At 61.3% G+C, this 18,849-nt stretch overlaps 1 protein-coding gene across 1 annotated transcript; it reads right to left on the minus strand.

Moving 5' to 3' along the window:
• Positions 1-2,708: 2,708 nt before the first annotated feature.
• Positions 2,709-18,842, minus strand: RBM38 (RNA binding motif protein 38). Its single transcript, XM_034640234.1, has 4 exons — positions 18,598-18,842; positions 17,678-17,801; positions 17,133-17,187; positions 2,709-4,251 (listed from the first exon to the last, which is right to left on the minus strand). The coding sequence occupies exons 1-4, from the start codon at positions 18,832-18,834 to the stop codon at positions 3,960-3,962; spliced, it is 708 nt and encodes a 235-aa protein (XP_034496125.1). The 5' UTR covers positions 18,835-18,842; the 3' UTR covers positions 2,709-3,959.
• Between the last annotated feature and the right edge of the window lie 7 nt (positions 18,843-18,849).

Consider the following 18,849-nt stretch of genomic DNA (forward strand, 5'->3'; position numbering starts at 1 on the left):
TGACTTGGGAAACTCTCTCAGGCCTGGGACCCAGGAGGCTGTTTTCAAGTTCCCGAGGCCTGTCCCAGAGGCTGCCACAAGTTGATAGCGACAGGAAATGGGCTGGCAGCTAGTGGCCCTCCAGATAACCCTGGCAGCACCCGCAAGCCCCTGCCCGGCCCCCAAGCCCTTATCAGCTGCAGCCAATGTCTCCCCTGAGCCGGGAGCCCCACACTGACCTCCCTGACCCCTTGCCAGTGTTTGCAAACTAAGACCCAGCAGGCGGGGGGAGGGACAGGCCCGGGTCCCTGGTAAGAAAAGCCAACACGCCTGGCAGGATGTCACCTGTCTTGACCCTGGGAACCCCAACTCTTCCCTGGGCAGAGGCCAGGGGTCCTGGGCCACAGAAAAAGGGAATTTGCAAATCTTCAAGTCAAAGGTACTGGAAAACGCCCAAGGAGGTCCCTTGGGGACCCCCAGGGAAGGTGCAAAGAAGGTGGCCCCAAGTCCACCCCAAGTGCCCTCCCCACATTGGGGTGACCCCATCTCACTTCAAAGCCCTTGAAGTGGGCTCAAGAGCTGACCACGTGGAGTACTTGGTGGGTTCCGGGGTCAGATCCAGTTCTGCATAAGTGCTCGGCTCACCATGCTTCCTTTCACCCCATTCCATGTGGACACTGCAGTCACTGGTCTCTGTCCTCCGTTCCCCTTGCCCAGCCTCTCCCAGCTCAGATCTGCCCCGCATCCTGAATGAATGGTCCTAAAACTCCTGTCAGAAATCTCTGATGCCCACTCATTATCGGCTGAATCAGATTCAGAATGCTTGCAGGCTTCAAGTTCCCTGAACTCAAACTTTTGGGCTGAGAGCTGAAAGAGGGACTCAGCTGGTAGAAACTAGAGGACTCCACAGCATGTGCAAAGGGCCTGTGTTGGGCTGTGCCTGGTGTGTCCAGCCAAAAGGGAGGAGGCTAGTCTGGGCCTCACAGTCCACAGTGATAGCATTGGCTCTTCCTTCCAGGACCACGGGGAGCCACGGAGGACTCTGAGCTGGGAGATGTGGTCTCACTTATGCTGAACAGGACCCCTCTGGCTGTATGTGGAGTATGGACTACAGGAAGTCCAGGACAGAAGCAGCGAAGGGGTCATGGTGAGGGTCCAGGAAAGAGGAGATGATGTCTGGGTTGGGGGGCAGGTCCCAGATGGACTTAGCTGGTGGAAACTTCTGGACCTGGTAACAGGTTAGACATGAAGACAAGGGAGAGAGAGGAGTTGAGAGCAACGGGAATCTCTGGCTCGGCCAGAGAGGGATGTGACGCCTGGGGGAGGTGACGGAAGGAGATGGGGACAGATTGCATGTTATGGGGCCCAGCTCTGCTCTGTAGGGTCAGGGCGCGATACGCCTGGTGCCTGGAGCGCACCTGGCCCCAAGTAGGCTGAACCTACAACCTCCAAACCTTGCTCAAACTGGCCCCCTCACGAGGGGCGCCCATTCCATTTCCCCGAGAGCCCCAGGAGCCCCTCCATTCTGTGCGGCCCAGCTGGGGCGTCCACCACTCCCCCCGCCCCCACCAGGCTCAGGGGCCTCCCCACTGCAGCATCGATCAAACCACACTGTGCTAAGCTTGCTGGGCTATCTGTGCACCACTCTCCTGCCCCAGACTGCACACCACAGCAGGACCGTCCCTGGGTCCTGCAGCTTCCTAGGCTCCAGTTCCATCACTTCCCTAAACTCATCTCCTGCCACTTTCTCCTCACTACCCCTTCCCCAGCCATACTGGCCTCCTTGCTCCATGCACCTACCCCAGGGCCTTTGCACTTGCTGCCATCTGCCTAGAACTGTCATTCTTCATCACCCTGTGATACCTGCTTCACAGTGCTCATCAGTATCCACAATGACCCCACACGCATGTTTGTTAGGTCTCCCCCACTAGATTATATACTCCAGTGGGTAGCATCATGTCTGTTTCATGATTCTCCCCAGTGCTTTGCTTCTATACCGGGCACATGTGTCTTGGAATGAATGAATCAGTGAATTAATCTCCTTTCCAGCCTTAACGCCTCCCCTGTGGATCCCCCATGATTTCTCCAGCCTGGAGTTGTGGCTCCAGCAGTTCTGTGAAAGACCAGAACCATCCGTGGGCTGGGCCCCCTCAGCCCCCAACCAAGACTTCCCTTCCTGTGACCTTGTACCCTGCCTACCAGTAACCCTAGAGCAGCTGGCAGACACCTGTTCTGTCCCCTCAGCTGCCGTTACTCAGGTTCTTCTAGAAGCACCCTCCCTTCTCTTGGAGAGCTGCCCTCCATCCCACGGGATTCTGACCAATCACAACAGCATGCCCGCCCCTGCCCCCAGCCACCGTGCCCAGGATGCTGCTTAGAACAGGTCACCTCGCTGAGCCAGTCAGCCCTCCCCTGCACTTGCAGCGGGCTACAGGGGAGCAAGCCCCCAGGGGGTGGCGGAGTGTCTGTTCCTTCCCTACTTCAGTGGGAAGGTGGGTGGTGATGGGGGCACTGCGTCTGTCCCATCACTCTGGATACCCACAGGCCGGTGCAGGGTAGGGGCTCAAGGAATAGGCGACTAAAACCCCCGGCTCCCAAGCCGTGACACCGGGTATGATCTGGACCTGAGAGCAACTTGCGGACGATCACTGGGGCCGGGGGCCGGGGGCCGGCGCGGTGCTGAAGGCTCCCACTTCAAGAGAAACATCACAGACCAACTTTTTCTTTAAAGAAAACAAGTTTTATTTTTATAATCAGAACGTTCTAATAAAAATATTATTATAATATTAGCTACCTTTATGTTCTGGGCCTTGACTCTGTACCAGGCGTGCCGCGAAGTGCTTGCCCACGTCGTCAGCCCCCTGAGGCCTCCCACTTCCCTGAGGTAGGTCCGAAGGAATACCCCCAGTGCCCCCCAACTCTGCGGCCCGCCCTTCCCAAATTCCTCTGCCTGTCTCCTCTACCAGGCTGCCCCTCGGCTCACTCCCCTCCTCCTCTGAGCGGGGGGCGGGGGGGGGTCCACTGCACAGCCCAGGTACCCTGTCCAGGAGCCCCCCGACGGCCTGTTGGAACGTCTTGCCTCCACCCTGGACTGAGCCCCCAAGGCAGGTGGGACAGGTCTCAGCTCAACCCCACCGCCAGGGCTGGTATACAGCAGGTGACCCCATGAGGGACGGAGGGTGGGTGAGGCTGTGTGGTTCTGCAATCAGAGGCCCCCCGCCACTGGCCAGGACACTCCACTGCGGCCCCTCGGCCAGCACCACCTCGGGCCCCACTCCTTCCCGCCCTCTGTGGATCAGGTGGGGGACGAGGTCTGAGACAAGTTGCTATCACCTAGCAAGACCGGCCTGGAGACGCCTGCCCTCCGAGGGGCTCCTGGCCCTCCAGCTGGCAGACGTTTTATCACACGAAATACTGTCACTGAGTCCTCGGGCGGAGCCGGCGACCAAAGTGAGTCTCTCAAAGTCAAAAATAGGTTCTGGATTCTTGGTGGTGGGAGTTCCGGTTGAAAAAATAGACTGACATTCTGAAATCATCTTAGTAGCAAAACGATGACAGTAAGAAAAGAGTTGCAGCTTCGACAAAAAGGGACGTCACCAGCGGCCCTGCCGCACCCGGGAGCCCCGGGGGTGGGGGGCAGGCTGTGGTTTAGAAGATGTGAATTCCGGAGAAGCGGCTCCGGCCCACGGCCGCCTTGCAGCGCACAGCCCGCCCCCGCCGCGCTCCCGGGCGGCCCTGGACTAAGGCATCTTGAGCAGGACCGAGTGTCTGCACAGCCTGTCGGGCAGCCAGTCTGGAGGGCGGCAAGGGCCCGGCCGGGGGCTGGAGGGACGGGCCTGCGGGCGCCTGGGGTGTGGGGAGGGGCGGCAGGTGCAGGACGAAGGCTGGCGGTGTGCGCGAGGTCCGGGTTGCAGCTTCGAAGAGCGTTCGGTCAGTCTTTTTCCCCAAAGTCCTCCCTCGAGACGTGGCGGGGCCTGGATTTAGAGAGAAGTGGTCTCCAGTCCACCCGGGGTCAGGTGGGGCTCCTGCGGGGTCTCCGGAGGCACATGTGCGGGTGTGCACCCCGAAGCGCGGCCAGCGCTCGCCCTGGCGGCCGTGGCGGGCGAGGCGGCGTACGGGTACTGGTCAAAGGTGGCCGGTGGGTACTGGGCGTAGGCCGGGCTGGCTGGCGTGTACTCGATGTAGGGCGAGGACAGCGACGGGACCGGGGCAGCCGGGATCACCACACTGGGCTGGACGATGGCTTGCGGATAGATGTAGTGGGGGGTCAGCCTGTGGGGCCAAACACAGAGGGTCAGGGCGAGGCGGCAGAGCTGGGGAAAGCTGGCTCCGGGGTGGAGTGAAGGAGCTGGGGGACACTGTTCCCCCTCTCCGGTCTACTTCTCATCTGTAAAACAGGTAGGGCCACAATCCACCTTCCCTGAACACATCAGATGCGCTCCTACCCCAGGGCCTTTGCACTGGCTGTTCCTACTGCCTGCAACGCACTCTCCCTGCTATCCCCAGAGCTCCCCCTTCTCAGCCACCCCCAGCCCAATCCTAGGCTCCACACTCCTGCCAGCCCCCATAGGGCCAGCTATGATTGGGGGGGGCAGATTTCAAAATGATTTACAATTTTCAGATGGTGACAGCACAGAATCCAATGTGGCAAGGGCCTTCTGAGCATAGGTCCCCCTGTGACTGCCCAGCTCACACCCCATCCCTCTACTTCCCGTTCATCTTCCCAACATCTACCATCCGCCGAGTGACATCCTGCACGATCTACGGCTCTCCCTGGCCTTTCTCCCCCGTTCTGTCACTGACGGCCCAGAGCCCGGCTCAGAGCAGCCCAGCGACGCGTGCTGAGGGCTACACGAGTGATGCACGAAGGACATCGACAAAGATGAAGAGGACAAGGAGAGGCTCTGGAAACAAGGCCGCCAACCAGCTCCAGTGCCCACGGCGCCAGGTCCAAAACGCCCTCAGTGACTGGTCGGACCTGCCCTCAGGCTGCCCTCAGAGAACAGAGGTCAGGGGGTCAGTGGCTTGCCCAAGGCCCCACGGCGATACAGTGGAGGGGACCTCTGAACCCACGTGTCTGTCCCACGCTGCAGGCTAACGTGCATGCCAGCCTTCCAGGCAGAGACGGGGTCCCCTGTGTCACAGATGGGAAAATGGAGGCTCAGGAAGGCAGGGTCGGTGCAGGCCTGCTCTGCCAACCAACCGCTGGGCGGCCCTGGGCAAGTGGCTGGGCCTCTCTGGGCCTCCCGGCCTGTTAGCCTCATCGGGGCAGACGGTATGGCCATCGCCATCGGCCTGTCCTCTGCCTCTTCTCACGCCAGCAAGAGGGACACAGGACAGGGCCACACTTGGGGGCCAACTTCTCTCTGCACCTGTCAGTTGGGCCCAGGACCCCTGCCCAGTCCCAGCTCCAAAGAGAAGCTGTTTTGAAAGAACAGCCCCCCCCACCCCCTCCCCATGCTCTCCTACACTCAGCAGGGGCAGAAACAAGGCCGCTTCGGGGGCATGTGGGCAGGACGCACGCTTCCTCCCCCAGTCAGGCCCCCTTAGCCTCCAAGAGGGGCCCTTGCTCTGGCACAAAGACAGACGTGCTGAGTGGACCACAGCATCATCTACGGGACCGGAGACAAACCAGAGGAGCTGAGTGTCACCTACACAGGACGGAGCAGTAGCCAATGTCCCCCCAGAGCATGGTGCATGTGGCGGCCACAAGATCAGGGGCCCAGGTTCAGCCCCAGGCCTCTGCCCTCCCAACCGTCAGGAGAGGGAAGCAAGCCGCAGGACAGAGCTGCCGTTGACACAAAACCGTGATGTTCACACTCAGTGTGACACTGTTGACGTGACAGCAACCGAATGTGTATTTGCAGCCAAGCTAAGGATAGCTGAGGTTGCCTCGTAGGAAACGGCCGCTTTTACCGGTCCAAGAACTGGTGAACCGCACTCAGGTGGAATGTTCCGAGCGCTCAGGGGAGGTCTGCAGGCCGCCAGAGGGGGCTGTGGCCCTTACAGGGCGAATGGCTTCACGTGCTAACCAGGAATGAGGGGCAGTGTTCACGAGGGCCACAAAGGACAGAGACACCAATGCGGTCTGTCCACGCCACGACGAGCAACGACGTCTGACACACACGCCGGTGTGCACGACCCCTGAGCACAGGCTGAGCCAAAGAAGCCAGACACGAATGGCCACGCACGGTGCGTCCCACCCACAGGGAAAGCGCACACAGGCAAACCAGGGGCAGGAGAACTAGTTAAAGACGGTGTTTGTTCTGAGACAACTTTCCATATTTTGGTCAAGCTAGTCAATGACTGCGTTTTTAAGGGTAGGTAATTCAGAAATATCTGGGGGGAACCACTTTACATTCACGAGTTTCAAATTTCAGTGAGACCAAAGGGGGAAAGCGGTTAAACCGCCAGGGGCTACGGAAGGGGGCCGCGCTGGGAAGTGAGGGCTGAGGGGCTCCTGTGGGAAGATGGCAAAGCTCTGAGTTAGCCGGAGCCAGTGTCCGCACATGGCTGTGAACGCACCGCACACCTGAAGACGGCGGCTATTCGGGAAGCGTCCTTACCAGCACAGCGCGGACACAAGAGGGGCAAATCCCGCGACAGGGTGAGCTAGCCAGCGACGGCAGAGCGCTGGCTGGGCCTGGTGCGGGCAGGGTTGGGATGAGGACTGGCGCCGTGGGCCCGAGGATCTGGGAGGGAGTGGGAGTCCGGGCAACACCTGCCTGTGCCTGAGGGGTCACCAGCTCCGACCACGGAGCCCCTAGGTGGCAGCACCCCGGCGGTCACCGCGCCATCACACCCCTGCTGGCGACAGGCTGTGGCCCCACCCCCCACCCCACCTTCTGCAGCGTTTGCCAGGATCCCTGCGCTCTGGCTGGGGGCCACAGTGCCCATCGCCCCCACTCAAGGAGCCCCTGCAGCCACCTCCTTCCTCCCCTATGTAAACAAGAGCCTTGAACAGAGACGGGCCTGGGTTCGAATCCAGCTCTGCACACCAAGCAGGGCAACAGCCTTCTCCTGCGTCTGCTCGGGATCGGGATACGGCGCTGAGCAGACCGCACACAGCTCCTGGCTCCCGAGAGCTTGGACTCCAGGACGGGGACAGACACACAAACAATCCAGCCCATGAACCAGAGGCAGGATTGCGGGGAACAGTCAGGGAAGGCATCCTGGAGGAGGGAGCAACTGCACTGCGCCTGGAGGACAAGACAGGGATGGCCGTGGGGAACAGCAGGAAAAGGCAAGCATGTGTGCTGGGGGAGCAGGACAAGGGTGCCACATTGTTCACTCTGAGAACAGATCCCCAGACCCCTCGGCCCTCCATGCCCCTGTCCCGCCCCAGCTGCATGCCCCCTGCAGTGCCTCCAGTGCTCAAGGCCATCCCTACCTGGGCCTGTACCCACCACTGCCGCCCCTGGAGCCCTCAATGCAGGGGTGTCCTCCTGACCCCACCTGAGGTTGGCCCTGTTCCCTCATCTCCCCTGCATCTCAGCTGAGCAGTGGGGAGGGCTCGGCCCCAAAGCCTAGCTCTGGAACATGCCAGGCACACAATGCTGTTGGAACAATGGCCCATCGAGAACAGTCTCCCCGCTGAGAAAGACAAGGGGCTCCAGCAGTTGGGACGCCTCTCAGGAAAGGAGCAAAACGGAGACCCGAGGAAGCGTGTCCTGGTGCTGCGCCCACCAGGACGTCCCTGGCACCATCAGCACCCCCACCCGGCTCCGGGAGCCTCAGAAACATTCCTGAGTTGGAGGCTATGGAAGCATGAAGCCCAGAACTTCTCCAAACATGGGCAGGGATGCCCCTGCCTGAGACACCCCCCAAGCACTTGCTAAAAATGTGGATCCCCTGCAGACCGAGCATTCAGATAGGGTCCAGGAATATGCATTTGACAGGCCCCCAGGGATACTGATTCACACCCACTCTCCAGACACGCTGCTACACCCGGCCTCATGCTGCCCACACAGGAGAAGGACCCAGAGCTTTAAAAATGACAGGTTTCTGGCCATATTTTCCCAAGGTCCAGCTGGCTGAGGCCGTGGTCACATTTACCAAGTTCTACCCTCTCCACTGCTAGGACCAGACCCCTGTCCCAGCCACCATGGGAACACTCCAACATGGTGTGAGTGAATATATTTTAGGTTGGGGGGGAAGGGAGCCCCCCGTTTCCTGACACTCCAGGATACCGCATATCTGCATCTATTCACCTACTTCTCTGGAGCGCCCGGCCCCCTAGCACTCTGCAACAAGCCCGAGATAACTTACAAAGCATTTCAAAGCCACAAGACGGGCTGTGTTACCCCATTTCCCAGAGAGGGACACTGAGGCTCAGAGACGCCTGGATGACTTGCATCGTCACACAGCCAGGGAGTGGCAAAGTGGAGTCTGCCTCCTCGTCCATACACTGCCTGGGACCCGTGCCCTAAGGACGGCTGCTGGCTGGAGCCTGCGACCCCGGGGCTCACCTCAGGGGCCAGCCCGGGTCTCCAGGAGGCCACCCAGGTGGCAGAACAGCTCCAGTCCACGACCCAGCTGCCCCCGGTGATTCTGTCCCTGCCGAGGAGCTGAGCGTATCCCCAGAGACCGGACCCCCAACAGATGTGTGCACCCTAGACTCAGATCCAAAGGAAAAGCAGGAACGGCGGGTCCCGCCACACAGTGAGGCCGGGAGAGATGGCGGCGCTGGAGGAGTCAAGGGGAAGAAGCCGCAAAGCCCCCTGAGGCCAGGGACCGGTCCCAGGCAGTCTCCCCCGCCACCACGTCAGCCCCCAGCTCTGCCTCTGGACTTGCAGAGGTTGGCCTCAGGGCCCGCCGTGAGACCCAGGACCCTTCACTGGAAGAGTGGATCTCAGCAGGGCGACTCTGCCCCTCAAGGGACACCAGGCCATGCCTGGAACGTTCCTGGTGGTCACACTGGTGGGTGGAGTCCAGGGATGCCGCTAACACCCCACCAGGCACAGGATGGCCCAGCACAGAGAATCCTCTAGCATCACGGCTCCTCCCACATGTAGAGAGCCTGCCACAGAGTGAACTACAAAGCCAAGGGCAGATAGAAGGCTCTTCGGCGCTTTTGTGACCAGATGCCCTTGCCCGGGGCTGGGAAGGAGGCCAGGCGGGGTGGCGGGGGAGAGCTGGAGGGGGGCCCACACGCGTGCGAGCAGCATACACGCACACAGGGAACCCACCAGGCTCTCGGGCGGGAAAGAATGTCCATCCAAACTGCCTGTCTGAGGGCAGCCCTGCGCCCTCCCCAGGCCCGCACATGGCAGCCGGGGGAGGTCCCGGCCGCCTGGCACTGGGGACAGGGTGGGTGTGCCCAGCAGGTTCCTCGCTGCCCCACCTACTCCCCATAAAGGTCAGGGCGCTGCCAGCCTCCACATGCCTGATCGTCAGGCCTCTGAAAAGGGCACGGGCCTCCCAACACTCCGGGCTGATGGAAGGCTGGTCTGCTGGCCCTGCCCACTTGCCCTCCGCCCCAGCCCATGTACACCCCATCCACCTGGCACTCCTCACTCCCACCCCCAATCCCCCAATTCTCCCTGTTCTCCACACTAGCAATCGCCCCACCCAGCCATCTCTCCAGGTCAAGCCTCCATCCACAACATCACAGCAGGACCGCAGTCCCCACCTCTGCCCCAATCTGGCAGCCAGAGAATCATCTTAAAAACATCCAAGAGACCAGGTCACCCCCAGGACCAGAACCCTCCTGCAGCCTCCACACTACCCAGAACCAAAGTGCTCCCCCTATGACTTCCCACACAACTAGGCCTCAACTTCCCCAACTTACCTCCACTCACTGTCCCGACTCCCACCAGACAAGACTCAATGAGCTCCTCCACCACAGGACCTTTGCACCTGCTATTCACGCCCTCTGCTCACAGGCTTCTTCTCACAGCTCAAACCTCACCTCCTCAGAGTCCTTCCCTGACCACCCCCCAGGACAACGCCAGCACACCCCGCCCATTACCAGCTTTATTTCCCTCTCACGACCTGATACCTCCTGGTCATTTACTTTCTGTTCTGTTTTCTCCAGGAAAACAAAACACAAGCCTTACGAGGGAAGGGACTTGGCGTTAACTGCTCAGTCCCAAGCACCTAGCATGTCATCTGTCAAGTGCTCAGGGCCCCAGGCAGGTCCCAGGATCACTGGCACCCAGGTGGCAAAGGAGCCCCCCCCCCCGACCCAGGGCTGCCTGTGGTTTCCTTGGGCAGAAGCTGAAGCCCTTTCGAAGGCCCTGGAAGCAGCCCAGCCTGGAACAGCCCTGCTCAGCAAGTCACAGCTTGGGGGGCCCTGGGGAGGCAGAACCTGCCGGCTCCGTTCAAGGCTGGCTTTGGCGCTTGCTAGGTGCCTGGCAGCCTCAGCACCGCTTCTGTGGGGGGGGAACCGCCCCCGGGGCGGCCATGAGGATTTAATGCTCTGTGGCCCCAGAGAGCTTGGCAGCACCAGGGACCCCCCCCACCCCCACCCCGGGTCCTGAGGGAGGACAAGGAATAGCCCCCAAGCCAGCCAAGGCTCACGGAAAGTCCTCTCTCTCCCAGCCACCCGGCCCCAGCCCCAGAAGAGCAGCCTGGGAGCCCTGGAGGGAGAACTGGACCAGCCAGCCGGACAGTCAGGTCCAGGGTCAGAACCTAAAGGTCAGGTGGCCCCAAAGCCTATCTGGGTTGCTCCTGCCAGGCACCACCATGACCTGCAGGACTGGGGTCTCGCGGCCTCATTACAGTCCACTGGGGAGCTGTGATGTCGCCAGGACCCAAGGCACCCCAGGTTAACAACATAGCCCAACAGCACCCATGCTGACTTGGCCCAATGGAGGCCCAGGGGTCCAGAGGCGAGAACCCTGAGTTTGGATCCCAGCCTCCAGCCTGCTTCCCCTTCTGTAAGCTAAGGGTACCACTGAGCCCGACAAAGCAACCACTGGGTTCCTGGAGGCCCCTTAAGAAGGCAGAGGTCAAAGGGCTCCGAGCAGCAGGGTCTGTGAACTACCGGACAGCCAGGGTGCTGACAACAGCCAAGGGCAGCCAGCGCCCTGGGGACAGACGACCGCAGGCTCCACACACTCAGAGCAAAACTCAGCGAGAAGGCTCGCTGCAGGCCTGGAGGATTCCATTTCTGAATGCAAAGCCACCCCCCAAAATAAAAAAGGCAAATGAGCCCATTTCACTTTTTCTGCTTCCCGGAGGTTTTTGCCCACCGAGCCGGACACGCAGGCAGCCGCTGGGGGCGCGACGCCAGGCCCCGGGCGCAGGCTGGGCGCCAGCACCGGCAGGAAACAGGCCCCGCGCCCGGGAATCCCCGCAGGGGGATGTGAAGGCTCCCGGGGGCCACCAGCCAGCAGGCAAGTGTGGGGGCAGCGGGCACAAGGCAGGTAAGACGTACCGCTGTGGGACACTGCCAGGCCCCGGCTCGGCATCTCCACCCCAACGTGTCCGAACCTGAATTCCTACCGTTCCCCCAAACCTCCCCCAAGGCCTACCCAACCCTCCATTTGCTCGGCTCAAAGCTCTGGAATCTTCCTGGGCTCCTCTCTCACACATTCTTTAAAATGTATCCAGAATCCCACAGCTGCTCACCCTGACGTGGGAGCCAGCAGCCATCACAGCCTTGCACGTGGACTGCCACGGAGGCCCTGGGGTCTCCCCCTGGCCTCAGGGGTGCAGGCCTGCCTGGCAGCCGAAGGGATGCTCTCAAGACACAAGGGACCCAGCCCTCATCCACTCAGGGCCCACCTCCGTCCCGCATCACTCAGAATAACATCTAAATGTGCCCCTGGGCCCCCAACTCCCTACTTCCTCCCACTGCTCGTGCTGGTGCCCCAGCCCAGCCACTCTCCCCCCGCTCCCCACCTCCTGCCGCCTGGGCTCCCTGCACACACCCCTCTGCTCCGGGCTCCTCTGCAACCCTAGCCTGACCTGGCTCCCCCCGGTCCCCATGGCACCCTCGGCCTGCCACAAAGCAAGCAAGCATCTGCTGACCAAACTGGCTGCGGGGATGCCCGGCCCCCTCCTCCCACCCACGTGGGAGGGGTCAGGGCATGAACGCAGACATCCTCCCCTGACCCTGCGGAGCCCTCATCCGGTCCACACAGAAGACGGGCAAGCGGAGGCTCCACGAGAAAAAGTCACAGCCATGAGGCATCGTACACACGAGTCGTGCAAAGGGCCTACAGCCTCCACCACCCGGGCCCGCGGCCCTGCGGCAGGAAGCCTGGAAACCCCTCCCCTGCTCCCCCTGCCCGGAGCACACCCATGCGGGTGCCAGGCAGCCTCTGTCCGTGCTCCGGCCGCCGAGCCTGGGCCCGAGGCTCCTGGACGGGGCTCTCCAGGCCTCAGCAGAAGGCCCCTCCTGCCAGGGCAGCGGGCCGGAGCGAGGAGCTCGCCCTCCAGAGGAACCCCAGGGCCACCCGGGGGCTGGTTTCTGTTACAGCCGCCGGGGACAAACAACAGGTGCACAGGGGTGGCCCACAGGGGAGGGCCACGCGCCGGCCCACGCCTCGCTCCAGTGGGTGCCAAACAGGAAGCTACGGTGTGGGGAGCAGGGCCACCCCAGGCACCCTGAAAGTAAAAACAAGCCAGGTGACGCCACAGCGGGCACCAGCTTCCTCCCAGCCCCCACGGCCTCTGGCTCTGATCTCACTTCCTGTCGCGCCCCCCCCCAAGAGGCTGACCCTCTTCCCTACCCCCCTGCAAGGCTCTGCCACTCCCCCCCCCAGCCTTTATTTACTTTGGATTATGAAATAATGGTAGAACCCCAAGAAGTTGCAACAACGTACAGGGAGGTCCTGTGTGCCCTCCTCCGGTCTCCCCCAGTGGTGACGGCTACACCACCCAGCGCGTTACCACAACCAGGAGCCTGAGGCCAGCTCGCTGCTCTTAGCCAGGCTGGAGGCCCCGGTCAGATGCCAGCATTTTTTGGGGTGTCCGTCTACAACACTGTATCACCAGCACAGACGGCCCGCCCACCATGACAAGCACCACAGAGCACCGACCACTCCCCACAAGGAATTCCCCCCGGCCAGTCGCCCGCTCACTCCACCACCCTCATGGGCACAGAAGAGTTTTTAATGGGCTGGCTTCCCCGCTGGAAAGTGAGCACCCGGAGGTGGGGAACGGACTGTGTCTTCCTTACGTGAAGTATCCTGGGCCCAGGGCCTGGCTCCCAGCACATCAAAGGCTTGATGAATGAATGAAGGACTCTGAGCCCCTGTGCTCCATGTTTCTGGGGACACGGACATCTTCCTGCCACTCCCCAGTCCTCTCCCACGCTGGTGTCCCAGAGACTGGGCTCAGACCCCTCAGCCTGTGGCCTAGTGATGGCGAGGGCATGGCGAGGGCAGGGGGGGTTCTGGGGGGTGGGGGGCTGGAGTCTCTAAAAGTACGGGGCATGCAGCGCCTGAAGAGCCTTCCATGGCGGTCGGCAGTCCTGGGGTGTCTGGCTCTGATTTGTCCAGGAGCTGGACAGACGGAGGTGTAGGGGACTCGTGGAAGGAAGGAGGGTGTTGGCACCACCCAGCCCCACACACTATGAGCTCAGGCAAGTTTCTCCTCACCCAGCTCACCCAGTGCCTCCACGGGCAGCTGGGGCCTCAGGCCTTGTCAGGGCACTGCCCCGAGATGGGTCACGGACAAATCCCAAGTCTTCCTGTGTGGTAGCAGCATCCTGGGCCCCACCACACAGACGGGGAGATGAACCTGGGCAGACCCTGGGATCCCTGCTCTAGCACATGGCGACCCTGCTATCTGGGACCCGGGGCCTGGCCTCTCTCCTGGCACGGAGCGGAACTTGTGGTGAACTGGCATCAAGGCCACAGCAAGGCCCCCTTAAGAACGGGAGCCGGGGCTGTGCCCAGAGAAGCAGCTGGCCCTTCAAAAATAACCCAAGGAGAGGCTCCAAGTACAGCCAGGCCCAGGACGAACCTCAGATCCTGGCAGGCCTCGGGCCCAGGCCTGGACACACAGCCTTTGACACCAAGAGGTCCCTTCCAGGGCAGACCCAAAGCTCTGCCCCGTCATGTGCCCTCTCCAAATGGCTCTGAACTTTCCTGCCTGCCAGCTTCGGACTGTCCCAGCCAGACAGCCAAAAGACGCTCAGCTAGATGGCCTATGGACTTAGTCGCGTCCTCCTATGAATAAGTCACTTGTCACCTGCCAAGGAAGACCCTCCAAACCTCAAGCCTCGGGCCCACATATAGTTACAGGACATAGAGCCCAAGTTAGATCCTGAAAGACCCCATTCCGCTTAAAAAAATGGAGAGCAGGGGCGCCTGGGGGGCTGAGTCGTTAAGCATCAGCCTTTGGCTCAGAGCATGATTGAGCCCCACATCAGGCTCCCTGCTCTTCGGGGAGCCTGCTTCTTCCTCTCCCACTCCCCCTGCCTGTGTTTCCTCTCTCGCTGGCTATCCCTCTCTCTGTCAAATAAATAAATAAAATCTTTAAAAAAAAAAAAATGGAGAGCAGAGGAATCCACGCAAAAAGCATAACATGTAAAAAGTTCTCAGGAGAACCTTTGGCGCTGACGTTTACAGCCCGGGAGGCAAGGCTTCTGCCGTGGCCTTGCCGGAAAGCGGGACTGGGGAATCTTCAGAACTGTCCAAGGCATAGGATCGGAGCCAGGAAGGCCGCAGGAAGTTCGGCCAGGCAGGAGAGGGGTTAACTGGTTTCAAAAGCCCGAGCTGCCCAGCTCCGGCTCCCACCGTGCCCCCGGCCCGCGGCAGGCCTGGCCTCGCTGCCAGCCCGCAGCGCACAGCGCCGACCGCTGAGTCAGGCCAACCGCGCTCCCGCCCGATTGTTCTTGTTCGCAAAGACAAAAGACAAAAGGGACGCTGACAGCCCAACTCTCCCAACTGAGGGGCACTGGGGGGGGCGGGGAGAGACAGCTGAACCCGGGCAGCCCCGCCCACCTCTCTGGGCCAGCACCCCCAGGGGCCCCTCCTACCACCCTGGAGCCCAGCAAGGCCTGGTGGGAGGCGGCGTGACCCTGAGAGGCTTCGGTCCACCGGCCGCTGGAAATGAAGAGCCGGACGGTCCCTCTGACCTCTTGTCCCTGTTTGGGTCTCCGCCCCTTGGCAACCAGCAAATAGAGCTGGCAGCCTCTTCTCTGGCACGGGTATTCGATGCCGGCTGGAGATTCAGTTACAAAACATTGTCACCTGAAGTCAGGAACACACGGCGGTAAAATGCGTGTTGACCCCCACTACTCTCACGTGGGTGGCACTTCAAGGGGCCCTGAGGGGAAAGGCGGGGGCACCCTTCCCACCCGCCTGCCCCAGAGAGCGGCGGTGCAGACTGTGTGTTCGGAGCCAGCCAGCCTGGTTTCAGATCGCGTCACTCAGGTCACCCTGGCAGACTGTGAACCTCTGTTTGCCTCAGTTTCCTCATCTAGGAAGTGAGGATAACATCAGTTCCGACCTCAGAGGGCTGTTTCATGGAGCACCCGGCCCCAGGTGATGGCACTGTGGGAAGCGCGTATTGTTTCCATGGGGGAAACAACAGACGAGGCACCTGGACACTCAGGAAGAAGAGATCACCTGCCAAATGGGCCTGGCTGGAACGTGCCAGAGTCGGGATTCGAACCCAGGTCCGCAGGCTCCCGAGGCTGAGTCCTGACAGCTACTGGAGCCTGAGAGGCAGCTACAGTGGATCAAAAAGGAGCTCGAACTTGGAAGGGGAAGGCATCGCTGCATTTGAAACAGGACAGAGCTGCAGGTGCTCCAGGCTGGTGCCCTGAGCTTTGTGCAGCTGGTCCCCTCTCTGGCCCCCAGCCCCGGCCGTCTTGGCTGGACCTGGGAAACAGAGCCAAGGCTATGGAAAATGAGGAATGCCCTCCCCATGTGACCTGAGCCCCAAAGAGGAAGGACCTAGGTGATGGCAAGTGTCCCCAAATACCTTCCAAGATGGCTCCTGACACTGACGAAGCAGATGCCAGGCAAGAAGGAAACCCAGAACCACCTGCTCCCAGCCGCCCCCGGGCTCCCTCCCCGGAGAACAGACCAAGAGCTGAGCTCCCACACACGCCGATCCACGCCAAGGCCACCATGCAGACATAGATGCTGCCTGTCTGGGCAAGCACCCCCATATCACCCCCAAATCAGAGGCATGGAGCAACTCCTCGGCCATCTCTTTGACCCGCATGGTCCACCCGAGCCCAGTGCCCACCCCTGCCAGGGAGCCAGGGAGCTGTGCCTCTTTCTAGGGCAGACGCAGACACATGCTCACACGGCTTGAAGCACAAAACCCAGAGCCCGGGATTTGGTCTCTGACAGCTTCAGAAGTGCTACCATCCTACAAGGGGCCGCCTGTCTGATTACAGCCCTCGCCACCCCCATCAACCTGTTCCCGCACTGGGGCGCCCAGCCGACATCAATCACGGGACTGGGAAGTCACACCGCATGGCAGGCTCCTTTGTGCCCCTGAAGTGTGTGTGTCCTTCCACAAACAGCTGCCAAGACTTATGAAAAGTTAAAAAAAAAAAAAAGAAAGAGGGGAGGGTGGGACGGGCCGCACCAAAGCACATCAGACAAAAGGCCCACAGGCTGGGCCCACTCGAGCTGGACAGCTGGCCCCGGTCCTATCTCACCTGCCATAGCTCTCCTAAACAACAGACCCTGGGTGGCAGGGACCTGCTGCCACCATCTGTCAAGCACCAGAGCGGGTCACCAGGCCCAAAGAATGTGGGCCGCACTTACAGAGCGCTCACGTGCCCCCAACAGGCCCATCCGAAGTTCTCTACCCATAGGACTCGAAGATGCTGTTACCATCCCCATCTCCCAGGGGAGGAAACTGAGGCACAGATGGCTGTGTAAGCCACCAGAGGTCACACAACCAGTAAGGGGGAAGCCAGAATTTGAGTCCAGGCTGGCAGGCTCCCGTGCCCACGTGTTGTGGCCTCTGTCAGGAGTGGACAAGCACTCTCTGCCTTCCCTCAGTTCTCTGGGCTTACCCCGCCCTCCCCACCCTCAGAACGCAATCACGTTTCTGGAAGAGCAGAGAAAGTGATGGTCGTCAGATGTGGAAAGGCGGATGCAAATAGCACAACCAATGCTGTGGGGCCGGCGGTCCTGGGAAAGACTCCCTTGGACCAAGGGGCGCCCGTGGCCTGCTCTGGCTGGTCTGCCACCCCGCCCACCCTGCCCCTAGCAGCCACATCCACTCACCCATATGTCCGCTGGATCAAGGTGGGGTGCAGCTGCTGCACGCCGATGGCAAAGCCTAAAATGAGACAGCAGTTAGGGGCTCGGCCTCACCCCAGCGAGCAAAAGCAGGCAGCCGTACCCACCCAACCACCCCCGTCCAACAAAAGAGATAGATAATGGGCTTCCTCTACACCTCCGGGCCGCTGTCCCACCAAGCCGAAAGCTCCCTGCTGAAGCAAGCCAAGGGCGCAGGGTGGCAGCAGCCTCTGGGTGTCCATCCTCCTGATCTCCAGCCCCAGGGACCAACTTCCTCCTGTCCTCCAAGACAGCTGACCAGTGAGTGATGCTCCCTCCTCCCCCTGCCCCACTGGTACATGTGCCTAGACCAGGGGGTCCAGCTCCCAAGCTACAGGAGGACGGCCCTGTGACAGCTCTGCAAGCACATGATAGCTGACAGCCACTCCTGGGGCAGGGACGGGAGGGGGGGCCATTTCCACCCCCACAGATACCAACACTGAATATAGCAATCAAGACGAGCCAGGGAAGGAAAACACGGGCTCTCTCACCCGTCTGGAGGCTCCTCGGCTTGGCGCCCAGATATGCTAGGTTCACGTTGGCCTTGCGGCCGTCGATGTTGGGGTTAGGGTCTTTGCAAGCTCTCTCAGCTGCCGCCCGGTCGGCCATAGTCACCTGTAGGAGCGCAGATGCATTAGGGGCTTCCCTTACTGGGTGGGAGGAGCAGAGGGCTCTGCTCTGGCAAGGGGCCCTCACTTCCCCCTCCACCAGGCTGGTGACCCAGAGCCTCTAGCCCAGTCCCCACTGACCTCCCACCCTAAGGCCCTCCCACAGAGGTGCCCCTGGATTCCAGGTCCTCCCTCCAAGTTCATGTGCTGGGAAACCTAGCCTTCAAGGGCAGAAAGGATCCCCAGGGGACACACGGCACCCCCCCCCCAAGGAAGGCAGGGGCCCCAGCCTGTCCTGCCTGCCAGTGGGGGGTGCAAATTTCCTCATGGGAGGGGTTGGGGGATGCTAGCTAAAAGGGAAGTAGGAGACAATTCTTCATGCCGTTTTTTTACTTAAAGTGATGTTTATTTGGGGCGGTTAAGCGAGCTCTTGTAAAATACTGGAGGGGAGGGGGTGCTAAGGGCCTCCAAAGAGCCCCGAGGAGAAGCCTCTGCTCCTGCTTGCTTGTTGCTCCAGGAAGTCCTGGCAGCAGCCCACTGTCCCCAAAACCTCTCTGCAAACTCAGAAGTGCTAATTGAACACAGCGGCTCTCCCTTTTAAACCGGGAGTGGGGTGGGGGTGGGGGTGGGGGCAGGGAGCCGGGTAGCGGCGGCCCGACCGGCTGGAGCGTGAACCTCCGCCCCCGAGCCCAGGAGGGGGCGGCAGGTGCCTGGGCGGCTGGGCGTGCGCCCGCCGGCTGACTCAGTGCCCCTGGCGAGATAAGGGGGGGGCGGGGTGCGCGCCCGGCCGCGGAGCCACTTACGAAGCCGTAGCCGCGGGACTTGCCCGTCTGGCGGTCGGTGATGACCACGGCCTCCTCGATGTCCCCGAAGCCCTCGAAGTACTTCCTGAGCGAGGCGTCGGTGGTGTGGTAGGGCAGGCCGCCCACGAAAATCTTGGTGAACGTGGTGTCCTTCTGCGAGCCGTGCATGGCGCCGGGGGCGGCCGGGGGCCGCGGGAAGCCCGCGCTCGGGGCGCACGGCGCGGGCTGCAGCAGCATGGGGGGGGGTGCCCT

This window comes from Ailuropoda melanoleuca, chromosome 13, assembly GCF_002007445.2.
Source record: "Ailuropoda melanoleuca isolate Jingjing chromosome 13, ASM200744v2, whole genome shotgun sequence".
NCBI lineage: Eukaryota > Metazoa > Chordata > Mammalia > Carnivora > Ursidae > Ailuropoda > Ailuropoda melanoleuca.

Coding starts and splice junctions, on each gene's coding strand:
- RBM38 (XM_034640234.1), bottom strand. CDS start 18,834: ATGCTGCTGCAGCCCGCGCCGTGCGCCCCGAGCGCGGGCTTCCCGCGG. Junction 17,188..17,677: donor GCCGAGGAGCCTCCAGACGG/GTGAGAGAGCCC, acceptor GTCTCATTTTAG/GCTTTGCCATCGGCGTGCAG. Junction 4,252..17,132: donor TTGATCCAGCGGACATATGG/GTGAGTGGATGT, acceptor TTGGCCCCACAG/GCTGACCCCCCACTACATCT.